At 38.2% G+C, this 23,462-nt stretch overlaps 1 protein-coding gene across 5 annotated transcripts in view; it reads left to right on the top strand.

The window, feature by feature from the left end:
• The window catches only part of ERBIN (erbb2 interacting protein), a 243,832-nt gene extending 220,635 nt beyond the window's left edge, over positions 1 to 23,197 (top strand). For 4 of the 5 annotated variants that reach the window (XM_054031406.1, XM_054031405.1, XM_054031407.1 and 1 more), the window contains exons 23-28: positions 2,685 to 2,828; positions 3,697 to 3,828; positions 10,943 to 11,152; positions 15,767 to 15,859; positions 17,560 to 17,634; positions 19,991 to 23,197. In XM_054031406.1, the coding sequence (XP_053887381.1) occupies positions 2,685 to 2,828; positions 3,697 to 3,828; positions 10,943 to 11,152; positions 15,767 to 15,859; positions 17,560 to 17,634; positions 19,991 to 20,098 (762 nt within the window). In that variant the 3' untranslated portion in view covers positions 20,099 to 23,197. The remainder of the gene's footprint in view (positions 1 to 2,684; positions 2,829 to 3,696; positions 3,829 to 10,942; positions 11,153 to 15,766; positions 15,860 to 17,559; positions 17,635 to 19,990) is intronic. The other variant, XM_054031409.1, reaches the window with a different exon arrangement.
• Positions 23,198 to 23,462: the final 265 nt, after the last annotated feature.

Here is a 23,462-nt window from a genome sequence, read left to right as displayed (position 1 = left end):
CCCTACAGTAATTCTGGCTTTTCAAGATGTGTTAGATATGTTTTCCATGGCCTGCCCTCCTTTCCTGCTATTGGAGAATCCTTGCTAATTTGGATTTGGTGTCACTGAAGGAGCTGGAGGGAGATTTGATGCAGCTGCCTCATCCTTTATGCCCTTGGCCAAGGAGTGTTGGGAAGGCACACAGGCCACAACAGACACTGCTACTCAAAAAGATTCTGGTGTCACACATGCACTAGAAGTGGAACATGTGGACAACACATCGCAAAGAATCAGTTATTGTACCCATAGAAGCCATTCTTTTTCCTTCTAATGTAAAGCTGCTCTCTAGTGGTCACAAATAATTATGTATATATAAGCTGCCAAAAATATTTGATCATCCATGCCCTGGGTGTGTGTTTTTGTTTTATTTTGTTTTTTAGCCTCTTGCACAGATTGAGTTTTATTCTGTTTTTAAAAGCCTTTAATCTTTTTCATCAAATTGTCTTTAATGATACGGATTATTTACATGTACTTTACATAATGTCACGGTAGTGTTTCTGTACTTATCTTGTTGCAAGTTCCCATTTTAAGTATTTAACTGAAACAAATCTCTTTCAATTGTGAGACAATACACTGTGTTCAGTAGAGGAGATGGTTTAAGGGGAAGAAGAAACAGAGTTGTGGAGGGAGTGGGGTATCTCCACCAGGAGACCTTGTAGAGAGAGAACAAAATGTTGCCATGGATCTATGAGCACAGGAGTGGATCATAGGTTTCTATTCAGAGGGTGCACATGGCTACATTAGCAGATTTCCTTTAGCTTCATGGTGACCATAAAAAAAAACAGTTGAAAAACCTCCTCTTTTAAACTTATTCCTCTGCTTTTCCCAAAGAAATAATGTGTAAATACCTTCTTTGCTTAATTCAAGTGTTTAAGGTGTTCATCTTTGGTTAGCATTTACTAGGATTTGTTAGTCAGAAGTGGAGGGAGCAGAATGATGTCAATTAGACCATTTTTTGGCATGTGTATGTTTTAACTATGGTGTCCGTATCTCAAAGTCTTAATGCTTTCTTCATTAGCTCAGACATCAGTGGCCTGCATCTGTAACGTTTCCATGATAGAAATCTTCAATGTTGCCACCTGAACTTTTTGCCCAAATGTTTACACAGCACTATTTTTTTTTTTAATTTGTCATTTAGATCTCATGCCCATTTTGGAAGGGCAATACTGCAATCCTTGTTTAATTAGGACTCTTTCCTGGGGGTTGGAATGCTTTGCTAGATTCCCACAAATGGGAATATGTAGAGACCACCTTAAATGAGAGAGGTTACTTGAAGAAAGGTAACTGTGGTTTTCTTAATGTTGCCTCAGCAGATTCACACTGCTCACCCACCTTCCCCTTTCCCTTGGCATTGTATTCCCAGGCTTAGCAAAACAAAGTGAGACAACTGGGGACTGTAGAGCCTCTCATGTCCTGGGTTCCAAACAGTTGGTGCTGTAAGAAGAACCATGTAGTCCCAATGGGCACTGCTGATTTAGTAGGCTCCCAATGGTCAGTGGCATTGGATGGAGCATCCCACGAGTGTACTGTAGCGGGAACGCTCCTAGTAGTGTAGTCAGTGTAGTCTCTGGTGACTTGTATGCATTCCAAAAATCAGTATTGTATGTACATTTAAAAACAAAACAAAAAAAAGTATTCACCCAACAGTGATTATAGTATCTTAGTCAAATTATAAGTTTGGAACTTTTTATGAGACCTTTTTTTAACAGAAAACAATCACACAGGAATTTCATAGAAACAAACAAAACTGCATTTCCTGGCTTTTGATGTTTTGTGGCATATCCTTAACATTATGAAAGTAATTTTTTGTACACAAATATTGTCATGCAGTGGATTCAATGTCCGTGTTTAAATAGGTGTAGTTCATTTGTCAGTTTGGTTAATTTGGGGACTTTCCCCTTTTTTTTTTATTTTGGGTGTCCCTGTTCTTTCATTTGTTTTGTCTTGACAAAACTTCATGGGGCCAAGATGGTAATGCTCTTGCTGCTTTTCTTTTTGAAACCATTGCCAATACTACAGAGGTCAATGTTGCAAGGTACTGTAGCTTAAAAAAAAAAAAAGCCTCCAAGTATTCTTGAACTTACATTCCCTCCTAGGTAAATCTCTGTTCAATAAATTTGTCTGAGTGCATGTTATTTATTTTGTGTTACTTTTGTGTTGGTAGAAAAAACAAAATTTCTATGGCTGAAAAAATTTTCATTGTTGGACAAGTAATCTTGAAAACTGTTGAGACAAAATAATGGCTCTGCTGAGAATGAAATAATTTCAGCACAAGTGAATCTTGGCTGTCAGTTTTTCCTTTCCACCAACATGTCTATATATGTTGGAATAATTAAAGTATGACAATTTAGATGAGTTAAACATCCATATTGTTTTCCTAAGCGCACATACATCTGAATGGCCTTACGTACATGTAATTTTGTATGTGTACTATGTTAGGTTGCATGTTGATTGATCGTAAATAAATGTAAACAGAGTGTCACTGCGTTTTTTTGTACTTCACGATGCCACAGCTAATTCAGTTGCATGGTATTTATTTTTGCATGTTATGGAATATATGTCTGTGTAAGTCGGTGTATAACATGTCCTGTGGTTTATGCATGCTGCACTAATCTCTATGTTAAATCTGTCCCCTCTTTATTCAGAGCATGCTGTCTAGGTCCTTTAATTCCAATTATGCTGCAGTTAGCAGCTTTCAGTATGGCAGCTCTAGGGATCTGCATGGCAGCCAGAGTAGTGTTGCCTTGAGTGTTGCAGACAGAAGAGGTTCTGGTGTGCACATTGTTCGTGTGAGTACCTACAGTAGGCTATTGCAATATATAGAGGGGGGGAAAGGAAACTTGAAATATGTCTTTAAATCAATAATTAGAGTTTTGTCCTTTTATACATGAAACCACTTTCATAGTTATAAAAATAGTTTAAACTTGTGCTATGAGTTCCTGGGCACTGAACCCAAACATTTAAATTGCCTTGAGTTCATATGCTCAACCTTCTTTGCAGGGCGTTACAACTTACAAAACAAATTTTTCTAATTGGCTTCCACATGCGGATGGCTGTAAAGAGCTAAGATTATTTTCTGTTTTGCCCTCCTCCGTAACCAGAACTTGAGCTGATGATCCTTTGTTTCTGAATTTGATCCAGGTCTAAAGAGACCTGAGTTGGAGTTTATCTGTTTATTTTCAATATTTGGTAAAGTAAGCCTTATTTAAAGATGTCTAGAGGCAATCAAGCAAATTAAGTTGATATGTAGGTTGGCAAGAAAGATGAAGGTAGCTTCAGCATTGAACAACCTGAATGAAGATCTGGTGTTTAAATCTAGAAGAATTAAGTCCACAAGAAACTTGTATTAATCCTGTAAGTCCATGCATAGCAGCCATGGACATTTGTTCACCTTTCTTGTGACCCATCTGTGTTACGTGGCTTTAAGACCTTCAACAGTTGTAATTTCTTTTTTGAAAGTTGGGGTTAAATTTTATGGATCTCTGACTTGATTAATAGGATTAAGTTGTCCATGCAAACTCAGATGATATGATTAGCATCCTTACAAGCAAAAATAAATGTAAAAATTGAGCAATTTATTCTAATACTTTAAGAAATATTGAGTCATTTTGATAATTTGAAGAAATATTTGCTTAGTTATTTCTACCCTCTTTAAAGCATCCCCAGACATCCACCCCAGGAGAGCCATGCCAAGAGGATGTATTCATTTCAGGACAGCAGAACTACTCATCTGGCACACTTAATCTCAAAGATGTTCCTCCAGACAGCATGAAGAAAGTAGCTGCACAGGTAATGAGTAATATGTTACCATATTTGGATAAGTTATCCTTCGCAAAAATGTATATTTGAAATATGGTGGCACTTAGAATTGGTAATTTGTTTTTAAATCTAAAACATTATTTGATTTTCACCCACTTATTTATGGTGAAATGATCAATCATATGGCCTTAAAAGATAGATTCATAGACTCTAGGACTGGAATGGATCTCGAGAGGTCATAGAGTCCAGTCCCCTCCCCTCATGGCAGGACCAAATACTGTCTAGACCATCCCTGATAGACATTTATCTAACCTACTCTTAAATATCTCCAGAGATGGAGATTCCACAATCTCCCTAGGCAGTTTATTCCAATGTTTAACCACCCTGACAGTTAGGAACTTTTTCCTAATGTCCAACCTACACCTCTCTTGCTGCAGTTTAAGCCCATTGCTTCTTGTTCTATCCTTAGAGGCTAAGATGAACAAGTTTTCTCCCACTTCCTTGTGACACCCTTTTAGATACCTGAAAACTGCTATCATGTCTCCTCTCAGTCTTCTCTTTTCCAAACTAATCAAACCCAATTCTTTCAACCTTCCTTCATAGGTCATGTTCTCTAGACCTTTAATCATTCTTGTTGCTCTTCTCTGGACTCTCTCCAATTTCTCCACATCTTTATTGAAATGTGGTGCCCAGAACTGGACACAATACTCCAGTTGAGGCCTAACCAGCGCAGAGTAGAGCAGAAGAATGACTTCTCGTGTCTTGCTCACAACACACCTGTTAATGCATCCCAGAATTATGTTTGCTTTTTTTGCAACAGCATCACACTGTATTTAGCTTGTAGCATATAGTGGACTACAAGCTATATTTAGCTTGTAGTCCACTATAACCCCTAGATCCCTTTCTGCCATACTCCTTCCTAGACAGTCTCTTCCCATTCCATATGTGTAAAACTGATTATTCCTTCCTAAGTGGAGCACTTTGCATTTGTCTTTATTAAACTTCATCCTGTTTACCTCAGACCATTTCTCCAATTTGTCCAGATCGTTTTGAATTTTGACCCTATCCTCCAAAGCAGTTGCAATCCCTCCCAGTTTGGTATCATCTGCAAACTTAATAAGCGTACTTTCTATGCCAATATCTAAGTCGTTGATGAAGATATTGAACAGAGCCGGTCCCAAAACAGACCCCTGCGGAACCCCACTTGTTATACCTTTCCAGCAGGATTGGGAACCATTAATAACTACTCTCTGAGTACGGTTATCCAGCCAGTTATGCACCCACCTTATAGTAGCCCCATCTAAATTGTATTTGCCTAGTTTATCGATAAGAATATCATGCGAGACCGTATCAAATCCCTTATTAAAGTCTAGGTATGCCACATCCACTGCTTCTCCCTTATCCACAAGATTCGTTATCCTATCAAAGAAAGCTATCAGATTAGTTTGACATGATTTGTTCTTTACAAATCCATGCTGGCTATTCCCTATCACCTTACCACCTTCCAAGTGTTTGCAGATGATTTCCTTAATTACTTGCTACATTATCTTCCCTGGCATGGAAGTTAAAGTAACTGGTCTGTAGTTTCCTGGGTTCTTTTTATTTCCCTTTTTGTAGATGTGCACTATGTTTGCGCTTTTCCAGTCTTCTGGAATCTCTCCTGTCTCCCATGATTTTCCAAAGATAATAGCTAGAGGCACAGATACCTTCTCTGTTAGTATTCTCCTTGAGTATTCTAGGATGCATTTCATCAGACCTGGTGACTTGCTGGCATCTAATTTTTCTAAGAGATTTTTAACTTGGTCTTTTTTTATTTTCTCTTCTAAACCTGCCCCCTTCCCATTAGCATTCTCTATGTTAGGCATTCCTTCAGACTTCTCGGTGAAGACCGAAACAAAGAAGTCATTAAGCATCTCTGCCATTTCCAAGTTTCCTGTTACTGTTTCTCCCTCCTCACTGAGCAGTGGGCCTACCCTGTCTTTGGTCTTCCTCTTGCTTCTAATGTATTGATAAAAAGTCATCTTGTTTCCCTTTATTCCCATAGCTAGTTTGAGCTCATTTTGTGCCTTTGCCTTTCTAATCTTGCCCCTGCATTCCTGTGCTGTTTGCCTATATTCATCCTTTGTAATTTGTCCTAGTTTCCATTTTTTATATGACTCCTTTTTATTTTTTAGATCATGCAAGATCTTGTGGTTAAGCCAAGGTGGTCTTTTGCCACATTTTCTGTTTTTCCTACCCAGCGGAATAGCTTGCTTTTGGGCCCTTAATAGTGTCCCTTTGAAAAACTGCCAGCTCCCCTCAGTCTTGATTCCCATGGGACCTTACCTATCAGCTCTCTGAGCTTACCAAAATCCGCCTTCCTGAAATCCATTGTCTCTATTTTGCTGTACTCCCTTCTACCCTTCCTTAGAATTGTGAACTCTATGATTTCATGATCACTTTCACCCAAGCTATCTTCCATTTTCAAATTCTCAATGAGTTTCTCCCTATTTGTTAAAAATCAAATCTAGAACAGTCTCCCCCCAGTAGCTTTTTCAACCTTCTGAAATAAAAAGTTGTCTGCAGTGCAGTCCAAGAACTTATTGGATAGTCTGTGCCCCGCTGTTATTTTCCCAACATATATCTGGATAGTTGAAGTCCCCCATCACCACCAGATCTTGGGCTTTCGATGATTTTGTTTGTTGTTTAAAAAAACGCCTCATCCACCTCTTCCACCTGGCTAGGTGGACTGTAGTAGACCCCTAGCATGACATCACCCTTGCTTTTTAACCCCATTTAGCCTAACCGAGAGAGACTCAACACTTCCGTCTCCTATGTCCATCTCCTCCTCAGTCCAAGTGTGTACATTTTTAATATACAAGGCAACACCTCCTCCCTTTTTCCCCTGTCTATCCTTCCTGAGCAAGGTGTACCCATCCACACCAACATTCCAATCATGTGTATTATCCCACCAAGTTGCGGTGATGCCAACAATGTCATAGTTGTACTTATTTATTAGCACTTCCAGTTCTTCCTGCTTATTACCCATACTTCTCGCATTTGTATATAGGCATCTAAGATCCTGATTTGATCTTGCCTCCTTTCTCTCTGCCATTATAGCCCACGCTCCCTCCTATTTCCGACCCATTTCCCAGGTCTCCATGTTCTCCACTTACCTGTGGGCTTTGCTCACCTGTCCCCATCGAACCTAGTTTAAAGCCCTCCTCACTAGGTTAGCCAGTCTGTGTTCAAATAGGGTCTTTCCCCTCCTTGAAAGGTGAACGCCATCTCTGCCTAGCAGTCCTTCCTGTAATAGCATCCCGTGGTCGAGGAAGCCAAAGCCCTCCTAGCGACACCATCTTCGCAGCCAGGCATTCACCTCCACGATGCACCTGTCTCTGCCCGGGCCCCTACCATTGACAGGAAGGATGGAAGAGAATACCACCTGCACTCCAAACTCCTTCACCTGTACTCCCAGAGCCCTGTAGTCACTCTTGATCCACTCAGTGTCACACCTCGCAGTATCATTTGTGCCCACATGGATGAGTAGCATGGGGTAGTAGTCAGAGGGCTGGATAATCCTCGACAATGCTTCCGTAACGTCTCGGATACAGGTCCCCGGCAGGCAGCATACCTCTTGAGATGAATTGTCAGGGCGACAGATGGGCGCCTCCGTCCACCTCAGAAGAGTGTCTCCAACCACCACTACCACTACTTCAAGATCATTCTTGAAATAAGAAATCATCTCATTGGAACAACTGCGTGATTTTTTTGTTTTATTTTCTTCTGGTCATGGAAAGTTAATGGGGAAGGTTTTTAATAGGTTTCCCAATAACAGGGGGCCTGCATTTTGCATGCAGAATCCTGCATGTGGCAGACAATTTTAGAACAGTAAACAAAGCAGAATAAACTTTAAAAAAAAAAAAAAAGTCAGCATTTATTTACATATCATGATAAAATTGGACTAGTAAACTGCAGACACTGGAGAGTGAAATTCTGTATTCCTCTGAGGCACAGTACAGAATTTGCGGCTGGGGATGAAGGATTAAGGGAGCTTTAAGCCACCTTTGCACCCTTCTTTTTCTGGGTTACTCTGGGAGCTTGAGACATTTCCAGCACATCTTAAAGAGCCCCAGAGAGCCGAAGTTATAACAGCTTCCTGGGCTGTCCTATGGGTAGTAGCACTGCCCAGAATTGCCTCAGTGTGGCCCTGACTCTGACATGCCCCTACGCCTTACCTCCAGCACCACTCCCTAAGCCAGAGCTTGTGAAGGAGTCCTTTTGTGGGCAGCTTTATGGGGGAAATCCTTCTCCAACTAGATATGGGACTTGTATGGCTCCTTTATTCTACTCCATCCCTTTTATGCAGTATAAAGGGGCCAGAATAGGGGTGAAAATCTCATCCTAGAACTGCTGTGACTTCCAATGTATTTGATCACCAAACAAATGTTCATTTTGTGTAGTATGGAATTTGGTTAAGAATATTTCTGAAAGATAGATAGGTATATCTCCATATATTTGATTTGTCTCATAGAACTGGAAGGGACCCCGAAAGGTCGTCAAGGCCAGCCCCCTGCCTTCACTAGCAGGACCAAGTACTGATTTTGCCCCAGACCCTTAAGTGGCCCCCTCAAGGATTGAACTTACAACCCTGGGTTTAGCAGGGCAATGCTCAAACCACTGAGCTATTCCTCACAAAACATACAGTTGTGTTAAAAAAAAAACACCAACCTTCTACTTATCTTAAATTATACAGACAAAAAATTACATCAAGTAGTTAGAAATTACAAAATAATAGAATATTTTATTTGTTTCCCAGATGTTAACCTTGTAATTATCTCTTTAGTTACAGTCTGAGAAACGGTTTACTGCCTTAAGATATGGTTTTACTTTGAAAAATTATTATGTAACAGTCACTGTTATAGGTCTAGCTGCACCTTCATTCTGTAACTCCCAGGAGTCTGATTAGTGGACCCTTCAGGTATTAGGCCTCTTACCTTAACCTGTCCTGGGGTGGAATCATGTGAGTCTTTCACTTTTAGACCAGGTCCCCTGCTACAGCACTGTGTGTGCCAATTGTGATATTTCCGCAGGTCCAACTGAGATTGGCACCAGCAAGTCTTCCTTTCCAAAGTGGATAACAAAGCAACCCAAACAGCCTTTTCAAAACCAAGTATTGTTTAATCTTAAAGTAGGAACAAAACAGAAAAAAGGGTTTGTAACATAATCAAAGGTCTACTTGCGTATCTGTCTCACTTATGGTCTTAGGTAGGTCTATCATATTGCAGACACCTCAGCCTTTGGAGTCTCAGTTCACCTTCGCTCAGAACCTCATTTTACCCCCTCTTTTCCTGCACCCTTCAAGTAAAGTATTGCCTTTTTAGGACCAGCCATGTCCTTTGTTTCTCTTGTATCTCTTGAATCTGGTTAAACCGGTTTTGGCAGCTCACCAGGGAATCAGACAGAGCCCTCAAAGGGATTGTGTTGCATTGTGTCAGTTGCTGGCAGAGCAGCTGTTAACAGGTCATTGTCTCCTTTTTTGCCTATTGTAACTAACCCATCTTGAATTAACCCCTTGTATACATACAGTATACATCACAGTAACAAACAAGGAGACACAGTCATAAAATATTACAGACAACTCCCACTTCCTTCACGGTAACACTAGCACCACCTTATGCAATACATTGTTCCTTGTGTTTCAGAGTTGCATCTACTTAATATGGACAAAAATAACTTTCTACTCTTGTTAGGACTTCAGGAGCCAATACAGCTAAAAGGAAGCGAGCTGGAACCTATACTTTCGTGTGCATCATCAATAGTTTATTAACTTCCACTCAACTACATTTGTGCAAACCCACTGAAGGCAGTGAGGTTGCACAATTGTACCTGGGCAGATTTTGGCTTGTATAAACTTTTATTATTGGTGTGATTGCAGAAGAAGGAAAGAATCTAACTTTTTTTCTCAATTGTTTTATTTTTTGTAAATGGCAGTTGGAAAAAACATCTTTTTTACTTGTAAACCAGACCAATCTGATATGTAAATAAATGAAATAATACATATTAAACCCCTCATTGCCATTTTTGAGAATCACTTTACAAGGTAGAACCTCACTTACTCAGAACAGGGTCTGAGATACAGAAGACAACTGACACAGCATAAATAGAAGATGGAATTTTCTTACCTACTTATTTCAGTTATTTATGGTTTAGAGAGAGTAAAACTTTATTAGTATTTGGACATACTAGTATGGTATATCTTGACAGATTAATTCAGCATAGCAGTGGTGATATAAATGGAAGATGATGGTGGTTTTGGAATGGGGGATTTTACAGAATGAGTGACAGGAGATATCACCGTATTAGGGTACCGAGTAAATTTAGTAGGTGTTTTGGGGGGGGGGGAGGAGGTATTCTTGTCCATGGACATTGTGCTCCAGTACAAATTAAGTTTTGTTGTGCAGAGCAGCAACTTTAGTTAATTAAATATTTAAACATATTCCTGTGGCATTAACGCCATAGTGTCTGCCAGATCAAATCAACAGATCAAGTCAAACCAGAGAGCAACATATACTGGAAAGATTCTCACCGTAGTTTTAAAATTAAGATTCTATAAGGTCTGTAGTTGTAAAGTCTTTAGTGGAAGAGGTCTTCCATATTAAGTGGTAGGAGAAAACACATCCAACAGTAGCATAATTAGAGTTTACTGAATAGACATTTTGACATAGCATTCACACCTTTGTAATATTATTACACTTGTCTATTAATAGTTCAGAACTAGAATTGATAGACAAGTTATATGAATAAAAAATAAAATACTATATAATTTAACAATGTAAACCAAATGTGATACTGTTAGAAGTATGACCAAAAAACACGGTTGAGATGAATTACAGGGAAACAAGTGTTAAAAAGGAACAGGAAGCGGCCTACTCTGTTTTAGCTGATAAGAGTGCAAAGTTAGCTTAGCTTTTCATGCTTGTCTTCATAAGTTAATACTGATAATTATAATGAAAATATAATTTAGTGGCACGTAGTTTAAAACTGAGGTTTAGTAATGCTCATAAAAATGCAATGACCAGTCAAGAAATGTTGAAATAATTGTATAAAAATTCAGGATTGTTATAAAATGTTATGATTTAAAGACGATTCATGTTTTATTCAGATACCTTTGACAAATGGGCAGATGTGCCAGCCTCACAGGCCTCAGACAAACTATAGTCAAGCCCATCATCCACCTCCCCAAGCATCTGTGGCAAGACATCCCTCTAGAGAGCAATTAATTGATTATCTGATGCTGAAAGTTGCGCATCAACCTCCCTATACTCAGCCTCAGTGTTCTCCCAAACAAGTCAATGAGATGGCAAAGCAAGAGGTAAGGATAAAAATTATATTAATTCAAGTCAAGAGGTAAGGTTTTTAATAAGTGTTTGAATATATGATTTGCACTTTTTGGTAGCCATAAGTGCAAGGTGGTATTATTTTATTTGCTATTACTATTATTACTAAATGGGTGATAACAGAAACAGTTTAGGAATTTAACTCCAGCAAGAAAGAGCTGTAGCTCACTGGAGTTCTGTCATCCCACTCTTAAAAGAAAAATGGTTGCCTGAAATCAGACCTTCAGTTTGATTTTAATCTGTTTTGTTCCCTTTCTTGTGATGTGGATGTTATACAGAGAAATAAACCTGTTACTAACCTTTATCAGAAGTTAGTGAGGATTTTAGTTAGAGTATTTCTGCAGAAACTTGAATTACAACTCCCTTCAGCTAACTGATTATCCATGGCCCTTCATGCTTATACAATAATTAAAATATACAAAAATAGGTATTTTGAGTTTTTAATTACTACTAATTTTCAAGACCATCTAGACTAGTAATACTCACCCAGATGGTAAAATAATCAACACATTTAATAGTGCAAAACGTCTATAGTAGAAAAAAGGTGACTTTTGCAGCAAGCCCAGAAAACTAATAAAATCTGACAGACCAAGGTAGGGAAGTAAGTTCCAGAGCCAGCAACTGGACCAATCATGGAGAGCATCTTTCCACTGGGGCCTTTCTTTGGAAACAAGGGCTGTTAATTCAGTTTTCTTGAGTGATCACAACTGCACAACTATAATACTCACTCATGAACCTGTGATGCCTCAAAGATTGCTGTCAGATTTGCTCTTGAATAAATTCATTAGCTCAGTAAGCACAGAGATGTGGCTTTTGGACGTTGCCAATTAAATGAGAAGAAAACCAAGTTTTTTTTTGGCTACAGAACAGAAGTGTCTGGCTATTGTGGAGGCCTTCAAGGCCTATTGTCCATATTTACTAAGTATGGAATTCATGGTGTATACTGACCGTAGTGCTATGGAGTAGTTCCTTACAAAGCACAACCCAGAAGGACACTTGTGGAGATGGTATCTCAAACTGTCCAAATATATATTCATGGTTTACCATAAACCTTTGAAAGCAAAATATGGTTGTGGATGCACTCAGCTAGGTGAGGGCAGTGAAAGTAGATTCTAGTGAGGACATCTGGCAAGAACAGTCTAAGGCCCCTGAATTACTTTTGGTGCACCAACATATATATCAAAGGATATAACCTCAGACTGGGGAGGTTAAACACAGTTCAGGAATGATTATCTATTGATCTGGCTACCAACTTGCTGGTATAAGGATTGTATGGCCAGCAAGTTTACAGAGAACAGTACTGGAGTGTCTTGATGGTGAAGCAGCAGACACCTGTGATATGAAAAGACACTGAGCAAGGTATATGACAGGTTTTTTGGCTGGACATGGCTGCAGAAGTTAAAAAGTGGGTACTTTCCTGTCTTACCTGTAAAGAAAGGAAAGTACCAGCAAGTGGACGCAAAACTCCTATAGGGGAAAGGCCTCAATCTAATAATTCATACAGATTTACTTGAAAGGCCTATTACCAGAAACACCAGCTGCAAGTAGATATGTGTGTGATGGCACAACTACTGAAGGATAAAAGGATTGATACAGTTAATCAATGAATGGATGAAATAAGTAGTGTTGCAGTTTGGCCCACCAAGCTTCATTTTCAGTGATCTGGAAAAGAATTTGAGTCATGGTTATTACATAAGTTTTGCCAGCAACTCCAGATAACCAAGGTGAGGACCAGTATTGTCCACACCACGAGTAATAGGAGAGTGGAGCGAATAAACCGCACCCTTGGTTCCATGCTTAGACTCGTAGTCAGTGAAGAACAACAAGACTAAGATAAAAGACACCTTTTTACTCCTGGGGAGATTCTGTGCAAGCACAGAATTAATGTCCCCTGTAGATTTACACACACACAAACACAATAATTTATTCTGACAGGGATGTGAAAGGAAACAAGAAGAGGGGTCACGCTGCAGTTACATGTTTCGCCCACCAGGGGCTGATGTGGTGCCAGAAAAGAGGGCAGCTGGCTCATCGGCCAGAGCAGCTGGCTGTAGAGAGGGAGGGGGGCAGAGGCTGCCTTTCTCACAGTGCCCTGCCTGCAGGGCCAGGTGAGGAGGCACAGGATATGAGGGGGACAGACAGAGCGGAGCACGTGGGGCAGCTGGGGGGGTAACACAGACTGGGGTACAGAAGGACTACTAGCAGTGGACGGGCTGGGGTGGGGGCATAGGAGCTATTGGGGTGACATTGACTGAGGGTGTAGGGCCATATGAGGATGGGGAAGAACGGGTGCAGGAACACATGGGGACAGGGACAGATGTGCCTGACTGAATGGGAGATGCTAGGGGTCAGCCAGGGTTTGCTGACCAATTCCTCCCCTCCCTCCTCTTCCCCCCCCAAAAAAACAACCAACCAACCTGATGCATACTTCTGCCACCCACACCCAACAACCCCTCCAGGTTCAGTCCCAGCAATTACTTCCCTCTCCCTCAGCTCCTCTGTTATCCCTGAGTCCCCCAAGCCGTTGCACTGCTTCTGAGCAGCATGGGAAATACGGTTCTGAATTATAACACAAAGTTCTGTATTAATAAGCCTAGTAAGGAATCTGTTTGTCAAAAAAACATTTCCTGAATCTTTTTTGTTGTCTGTATTGTTATAGACATACTTGCTGACAGGTATTTTGAACTTAATTACCAAAATAATGAAACTGGTGTTATTTTTACAAATAAAATGTAAAATTATGAAGAATTTTTATATTTTTGGCACAGAATTTTTTATTTTTTGGTGCAGAATGCCCCCAAGAGTACCTTTTGTCATCTTTGCGTATAACACCAGGCAGCTATGCATTACTCTCCCTATGAGATTATTTTTTAACTCCGTAAACACTTGCTTCCTTGTGAAGTGACATTCAGGCAGCAAGAACCTGCAAGGCCCTTTGCACCTACACAGGTAGCAGTGTCATTTATTAGTGACCTGAAGGCAGCATTCCAAAAGATGGAGGAACAGATCAGTTGGAAGCAAACATGACAGGCACAAGATGCCAGAAAAAAAAAAAAAAAGAATTATGCCTGTCCCTGAAGAAGAGAAGGTTTGGCTCTGCAACTGGAAAAAGCATCCAGAAAAAAACTGCAGGACTGCCAATAGTTGTAATTCTCACTTTTATAGAAATCAAAGGATTTATTGGAACCCAGCAAGTAATAACTCCAGCACACACAGGCAGGACTTAACTTCCTTCTAGTCCCTCCATCCTTCCCCCTTGAACAAAGACAATAACATAACATCAAAACAAAACAATTTAACACTAAAATAAAGATACAGCACCACATATTAGGGGAAGTGCTGTCTGCCCTGGTCATTGCAGTATATAATAGAAGAGAAACTAGGTGAAACTGTAGGCATTATTGTACCTCAGTAGGCAGCTCCTTACTCTAGCTGTACCCTAGGAAAATCAGTTGCTAGACCATAGTTCAGATCTAAGTTTCCCTGATAGGCTGGAAAGCTCCTGATTTCTGGAGCCTCTTTCCAATTACCTGCTCCTATCTTCTGCTGTTATTGGGAGAGCAATATTGGGAGAAAGTTGTGTGGAGGAGTATATTATGTTGCTGTAGGTAGTGTCTTGGAGGACTGCTCTAGGACACTAATTCAGAGAGATTCCTAGGAGTCCTCTGAGACTTGACCCATAGAGCACCTATCTAGATCATAGGCCCAGCCTGCCCACACCATTAAGGTATGGCAAGAGCACAAGGCAGTATTTTGGATAGAATGGTGGTACATTGGCAGCTATTTTTCTAATCATATTTTTATGACCATAGTGGATTGGGGACCAAGCTTTGTCCACAGATGCTGTGCCTCGTGTACATTGTGGAGACCTGGGAAAACAGGATTATGTAGGAATGAGGGGAGCCAGCGAGAGAGAGGAGTAGGTGTGGGAAACTGAGGGAAAGCCAGAATGGGGGAGTTCAGTTGGCGTAAGCCAGGAAAAGAGGGGAGTAAGCTTATGTAAATGAGATAATGCCTATTTGCCAGGTGTGCAGATTAGCGTGTTTAAATCATTTGGGTTATATCTCCATATTTCTGGATTTACAGCCTTAGGAGGTGTGCTGTAATCTAACTAAACTAATACACCATAAAACTTGGCTGTTATGGCTATGTATTATGTTTTAACATGCTGTTACCAGAAATTATATTTGAGATACAATTATTTCTTTTGAACTGCAGAGTAGGCTCTTCAATATTTTTGTGTGTTTGTTAATTTGAAGGCTGTTTAGTACTAATTAAATAAAAGCATCTGTATGAATATTAATCAGCATTCCAAAAGTAAAGTTTACTATTGTTTTTTGATCGTTGATATTTTGGGGGTATATTGTATGTCTGTTACCATCTTCAAAACTTCCTTGTATTAATATTAAAAATGGTAAGAGGAAAAACATTGAGATGGAGTTCAACGGTTTGTCAATGTAAGTCTTTTATTGTTTGGTCATAATTCCAACTATAGTAATTAGACAATATGATACAAGTGATTCAGCATTTTATAGTATGTCCGTTTCTGTGGATCTGAGCTTTCAGAGCAATTCCTTTTACTTTGTTAGATTCGAGTGAGAATTGAAAAAGATCCAGAGCTAGGATTTAGTATATCAGGAGGAGTTGGTGGTAGAGGAAACCCATTCAGACCTGATGATGATGTGAGTATTTCATATATATGTACCTGTTTAAAACATCTTTTATCTTTAAAACAACTCTTAAAATAGGTTTGTTTTACATGCTTCACTTTAAATTATAATAAATGACCTAGCACCTATTACCTCTTTGTTGCACTAAACAGTATCTCATACATACTTGTGAGGTTTTTAATTGGAACTAAGTGTATATAGAGCAAAACAATACTCAGCATTTATATAGTACTTTTCATCTTCAAAACACTAAGAGATTTATTAAATGACAAAACTGAAGGTGAAAGGTTAAGTGACTTGTCTACAGGTATGGAGTCAGTGATGGGTAACATTAGAACTCAAGCTTTCAGTCTTTTCCAATCCACTATACCACACTGCCTTCCAAATAGTGTTGACTGGAACAAAGAGGTTATCTCCAGTATTTTTTCCCCTCTTAAGTGTTGTCACTTCCCATCCATATAACAGATGGAAAGAGGCAGATGGAATTAATCTCTCCATGACCATTTCTTTTATTTTTTCAACTACCGGTAACAATATTATCATTAGTATTATTATTTATAAAATATCCAAATGTGCTATTGTTTATTTTTTAGGTGCTATAAAATAAACAATAAAAGTGTGCTAAGCACTTCACGGGCATATTAGAGAATCCCCTACCTCAAAGAGCTTAGAATCTAAGTATACAAAAAATAAGCAAGGGATGGGGGAAGGGAAGCAAACATACGAGCAAGTGATTTGAGATAGTGTTTGAAATGCATTTTGTTGTCCGATTCTTGTAGGGTGTTCTTTTCCTTTCATTTCCTTCCCTTATTGATTCCATTCTATTTTCTCTCAAACCCATGCCCATTTGCTCACTACCTAGCTCTAGCCCTACCATCTGACCTCCACTGATTTAATCCTTGGATATATTCAGTCCTTGCCTGTTAGCTAACTCCTTCCCAGTCACACACAAGGTGCTCCAGCTCCTCCCATATTTTCCTCACAAATTAGTCTCATAATGCCACAAGAAATAATTTATTTGCCTGTGAATGCTTCTTATACGGTAAGTTCTGTGGGGCTTGGAGTCTGTGTTTTTGTAAAGCTAAAATTGATTGTGTTTACTGTAGGGTTGTGGGGGAGGGAGACTGGCTTACAAAAGTGAGGGAACTGAAGAGTGGAAGGTGAGACTTGTAATAAAGTTGGAGTTTTGTGCAGGAGGGAGGCTATGAAAATTGAGATAGAAAGGGATGAAAGTAGTTTGGCAAAATTACAGTACATGAAAGTTAGTGGTGGGGGACAATCTAGGTTGGGTGAATGGTAGGATGTTAGAAACGTCAAGCATTATAAACAAGATAATGAATTATGGAGTTTAAAATTACAATGTCTCTTAAAGGGAAAAGGATTTAGCCTAGAGCCCTTACATCCAGTGTCGGTACTACATTTTGACACGTATTATATCTGGCAATTTAAACAGAGGGGTTAACTTAAAATTCAGATGGAGAAATATTTTCCCTTCAGTGTTCCAATTAATGCAATTCTTCTGTCTTTAATCTCTGAAAAGATTTTAATAATAAAAGCCAATGAACCTATTATTTTTCAGTATTTCACATTCTCTTCTGTTTAGTGTGGAAAAATCAAAGAATATCTTAAGTTACAATGGCTTCAAGTTGCTCCAATATCTATTAAATAGGCTCAGTCAGAATTCTTTTTTTCTGCCCTATTTGTTTTTACAGGGTATATTTGTAACCAGAGTGCAGCCTGAAGGACCAGCATCTAAATTGTTGCAGCCTGGAGATAAAATAATTCAGGTACTGTAATTGTAATCATTCTGTTTAATATACATAGTCCTTGTTTGTATGTTTGTTCAGTCAGTCAGTGCCTTTCATTTTTATGGCTACTAGTGGCAGACTACATTCAAGTTTAGTACTTACATTCTTTACATAGTTTTATCAATATCTCTTCCAAAAGAAGTCTTAGATAACCGGTTATACTCTGCTGCGTTTGAGTATTTTTCAGATATATTAGTATCACAATTACAGTGCAGCCTAAAATCAAATAATTTACGAAAGTAAAAGCATTTTGATAGACAACATAAGTTACCTAACATAAAATAAAGCCACCCAGAATACAAACTTGGACTTGAGATTGAGCCGTTCCAGCTAAATGATTGCCTGCATTTGAGTGAGGCTTAAATAGTTCTTGCAAATTAGTTCCTCCCACCAGTGCTGGGAAATGTGACTGGCTTTGGATCTTAAAGGGTGCAAGTACTCTTCCATTATAAGTGCAGAAATCTTTATAGTTGTTATTTATACAGTAGGGTTTTGTATGTGTTTGTTTGTTTGCAAACATACATAACCGTTTAGTAAGACACATGGGAGATATGTGAATTACTGTTGTGTATTTTGTAAAATCGAATATGTGCGGAGGGTAGCCTTCTGTTGGAATGGATTGTTATTCCTGATATTTGTTTGATAGTTCAGTAGTTAAATTTTCCCATTGTTGTACTGCCTATATGTGGGTTGGTTTTTATGAAGGAATTCATTCTCTGAAAAAGAGCAAAGAGAAAATGTCTGGTGAATGTGCTGAGGTAGTAATTACAGGTTCTTTCATTTTTCAGAATTACTAGGCCATATTTTGCTCTATGACAGGTTTTGCTATTCATGATGATTCTATTTTTCTCATGTAAATCGTAAAGCAGGATCTGGGAGTGGCAGAATGGAAAACCTGTCCTATACGGCCACAGTGCCAGTTACACAACTTTTGTATTTGTGTGTCTTAGTGAAGCTTCCCTGAAGCTGCTAAAGAGAGAATCCATGGTTGTACACAAATCTGCTAATCGCACCTTTGTACGCTTTACAACCTTTGTGTTTCTAAAGCACAAAAGCATCTCCGTGTTTGGATGTCTTTAGCCCTGGTCTGTATACAAAGGATGGTCTCAGAAGGTTATTGCTCTCTCAGGAAAACATGCATTAAATGTATGTCATAATGTAAAATTTAGGCCTGACTGGTGGCTATAAAGTTTTTTTGTATGCGCTTTGGATATCAGTAGGAAGGTTAAGATCTGAAATTGGTCCTGTACAGCCGTGGTTCTCAACCAGGAGTATGTGTACCCCTTGGGGTGCTCAGAGCTCTTCCAGGGGGTATAGCAACTCATTTAGATATTTGCCTAGTTTTACAACAGGCTACATAAAAAGCACTAGCGAAGTCAGAACAAACTAAAATTTCATAGACAATTATTTGTTTATAGTGTTCTGTATACTATACACTGAAGTGTAAGTACAATGTTTATATTCCAATGTATTTTATAATTATATGGTAAAAATGAGAAAGTAAGCAATTTTTCAGTAACTGTGCTGTGACAGTTACTGTGATTGTTAGTTTTTAAGTGAAGTGAAACTTGGGGGTACACAAGACAAATCAGACTCTTGAAAGGGGTACAGTAGTCTGGAAAGATTGAGAGCACTACTGTCCAGTTCTTGGCTTATGAGTAGTTACCCAGCTTTTGCTCTTCACAATGGAAGTCTTGCTGCAGACCACACTCACCTAAGGCGTTACTGCGGAGCTGCTGATCTGCAGGGCTGCTGATCTGGCGGGCGGGAGGTGCTGGGGTCGGGTGGAGGGGAGCTGATAAGGGAGCTGCTGGCCAACCCTGGATCTAAGCCCCCATGGCCAAACAACATTATAAGCAAACATTGCCCAACTTTAAATGAGTATGTTCTCTAATAGACCAATTGTAACAATGAAACAACATTAACCGGGATGACGTTAAGTGAGGAGTTACAGTACTATGTTCACTTTTTCTTTGTGGGAGAGGGCACCTGTGTTCCATTTATTAGCTTTGTCTAGTGCAGTCATATGAAGTCAAATAGAGATGGGATTTATATGCTTTTTCAGTTCTGGTTCCTCCATTTGGGGTAGCTGAAAATGTGTCCCTGTCGCCAATCTTTGGAGCAAAATTCTTCCACAAACACTTAAACATGCTGATCGGTTCACTTCCCTATCGTACAATACAGAATGTTTCTACCACACCATGAACAATCTAATAATGTGAAAACCTATAGAGTTTTATTGCTAAAATTAAAGACAACTTGCTATTTGTTAAAACTCAAGTTACAAATAACACATCCTGGGGACATTATTAATAAAATATAATTTCCTTCTTAGGCTAATGGATACAGCTTCATCAATATTGATCATGGACAAGCGGTGTCCTTGCTGAAGACTTTTCAGAACACAGTGGAACTCATAATTGTGCGAGAGGTTTCTTCATAAATACTGTGGGGGAAAAAGCCAGCAAGATTCATCAAAGGACTTGTGGGAAACTGAGTATTTTGATTATTTTTATATATGAAAGGAACTTGAAAAAATTATGATCAAAATTTGTACAGTAATGAAATATTGAACTTGTGGTTATGGGGAAGAACCACTGTATAGAACATACAGGAAACCATTTTTGAAATGCATATGGTGAATAACCCTGGTTACATTTTTAAGCATTATAGCAATCAAGAATCACTCCTCCAAGAACAGACCTGTGTTGTTTTTGTACAGACGGTCGGTTTATTTTTGGATAATTCATACACATTACTAAACTTTGTGCAAGGCTGTGAGAAGCCTCAGCTGTAGCCAGTGGACAGATGGCAGGGCTGTCTGTCCTGTAGCTGTTTACTGCCTTTATTTTTATTCACTGGGTATTAATGTGTTATGCTGAAACCACTTCTCTAGATATGGGCAAGAGATTTGAAATGTTGGCTTTGCTATGTGCACATTGTATAGATGAATGGGTAGATGGAAGTTGGTGCTGGTTGGGTTAATTTAAAGGCCTAGTGAAGAACTATTTGCTATCAGTATCTGGAATCAAGAAAGAAGGAAACATTTGGTTAGTCTGGGAGTGTACGTCTACCAATAGAATAACGCAATAAAAGCATAATGTCTTTTTAGGAAGACTATAATTACATTATTGTGAGCTCTTCAGGATTTGTTCTTATCATCATCATCGACTATCCATTTGCTATGTGTGATTCAAGTTTATTTTTTTTATTTGCATACACAATTTTTTTTCAGCTGTACTGTGGAGATGTGCCCAGAGGTTTTTCTCTGCCATGGAAATCCCCGATTTTGTGCAAATGGTGATACTTCTATCTTCTTTGTAATAAGTACTCAATTTTAAACTTATTTATAGATTTTTTTAAAAAGGCCAGTTTTTAAGATTGTGTTGCCTGTAAAACCCACAAAACACACACACACACAGTAAATGGGTTAGGAAAGAAGGATTAGGAAAGTCATCTTGATTTTTGTTTGGCCTTGCATTGCCTTGTTAAACTAAAAGGAAACAATACGCATGGAGCTAGGTAACCAAAGCAAGTTTGTGAAACTGTTGAACAGTGACGGATAATTGCTAAGGGTAACTGTAGAGCAAAAGGACGGGGTACTTGGAACCCACCAGTTTGTAACGATATTTCTTAAAGGGCTGTTCCTACAGGAAACATTAAATGTGAACTAGACACTTCAGAGTCATTAAAGGGTTTCTAACTATATTAATGTAATAGTGATTTACCACAGGCTGCCTTTGTTCCTTATTACTGTATAAAATATTTGATTATACTTTTTGTTTGCCTGACACATTAACTTTATTTTCTCTTTTTTTCCTATGTAATTGAGTAGAGATTGCATAATCTGCAGTGGTAATTAAAACATGGTTGTTATGGACCAGGGAAAAGTGCCATAGAAGACCAATAACTGTTTTTAATCAGGGCTAATTATTAGCCCATCATTGGAGCAATATTCATTTGTTGCAATTCATTTTTAATTAATAAATATAAGTTCATAGTTTTAAACTGGTAGAAACTGCCTTTTCAACCCATATGTAATAAAATGTTTTTAATAAAGCTAGCAAAAACACCAGCCCACTTTCATTTTTGGAAAAATGAGCTGGAACATAAAGGAATTATACATAGCTAGCTGAAATAAACAGGCAGTACTTTTTAAATACGTGAACTCCAATATTATTGCACTTCTTTCAAAACTGTTAATCTGTTGCTTCTTGTACTGTGTATAGTTCTAATAATTTTAACTGAAACCCTTTAACAACTCTTTGTATATTATAATTTTTAGTTGATTTTCTGTAATATTTACATAGGAATTGATTTTTTTAATATTAGCAGAAGTGTGCTGTATTTTGATAAAATTCACTTATTTTCTGTGTGCTTTAATCTTTACAGAAAAGAACAAAAATATAGCTATATAATGGCAGGCTTCCGCGTTCCTTTTTTCCCCCTAAGACTTTTTAATTTCTCAATATATTTTTTTATCGACAATGCAAAATGATCACATGACGTCTTCATTGCTTTTAATCATACTATTTTTAATCACACTCTGCCTTTTAAAGGGAATACATACAGATAAATCCTAATTTAACTTGACCTGATACATAAACTGTAACTTTGAGGAGGGAAAAGTCCAAAAACCAGAACTGATTCTTTACTGATCTTGGACTTATTTTAACTTTGTGTATATTATACAGTAGGTTTAAATAGTTCAATGAGGGTTTTACTGTTGCAAATGCTGTAACATTTTTCTTTAATGTTAACAGAAGATTTAAACTATGTTGTGTCAATTAACTTAATTTGTAAGGTTGTGTATTGCAGAAAAATACTGTTACCAAAAACATTGGTTTGGCTATGGTATAACTGTAGGAGTTTAGTACTTCTTGTGGAAATACTTGGCCAAAGTCTGTCTTCAAGAAATTAGCAAACTAATCATGAAATAAAATATTGATTGTATTGATTTTACAAAGAAAATATTGGAGGTGTTTTTTAAAAATGTATTGAAAATGGTTAGGGGATTTAAAAAAAAATCAACATTCATGTTTTTTGGAGAGTGGGAAGGGAGAGGTCTGTTTAATTAGTCCATTCAAAATACAGGAGGAGCAGAACCATATCAAAGTTATTTAGCCTATATTTTCAAACAAAATCAAATTCATCAACACAAGTGTGGAATTAATAAAGTTTACATCAACTCAATGTTCTTTCTCATCATAACAATTCATTAAAGAATCAGTTCAACTTGCAATGAAATTTCCCACGTATTTATTATGTAAATATTTTTCTGACTTCCTTTTTTGGACTGGAGTTTAAAAAGTGTGTATATACTTGAAAGCATTCTATGAACACAAACAGCAATAAGCAACACACAGAATCAAGCCTTGATGATTGATTTGCTGTACTACTTTTTTTAGAATTATTTCCTTGTCAGCAGTTATGAAATGTTTTTATTGATCAGCATTTATCCAACATTCCAAATTTTTGTATATAATTAGATTGTTTCTGAGATAACACATGGAGAATAGATAATAAACTAATGCTCTTTAAAGCCGTGTGTAACTGACTTATTTAATACTTAAAAAGTTCTCCAGAACATATTTTTCTATAGTTTCATATAATTTGCATAATACAGACCTCAGTCTTTAATCAAAATGTATTAGTACAGATTCACATGTGCCCAGTAGTGAATGCTTAAGGGGTCTACTTTAGTGGATCTTGTTGGAGGACTGGGTCAGAATTTTGGTCAGACACTTAAAGGTAAACACTTAATAGATATTTGTTTTAAAAAAAAAAACTACTACTGTTTATAGTTC

The sequence above is a fragment of the Malaclemys terrapin genome, chromosome 6, assembly GCF_027887155.1.
Source record: "Malaclemys terrapin pileata isolate rMalTer1 chromosome 6, rMalTer1.hap1, whole genome shotgun sequence".
Classification (NCBI taxonomy): domain Eukaryota; kingdom Metazoa; phylum Chordata; order Testudines; family Emydidae; genus Malaclemys; species Malaclemys terrapin.
The sequence above is the reverse complement of the archived record's forward strand: the minus strand, read 5'-3'. Positions and strand labels throughout refer to the sequence as shown.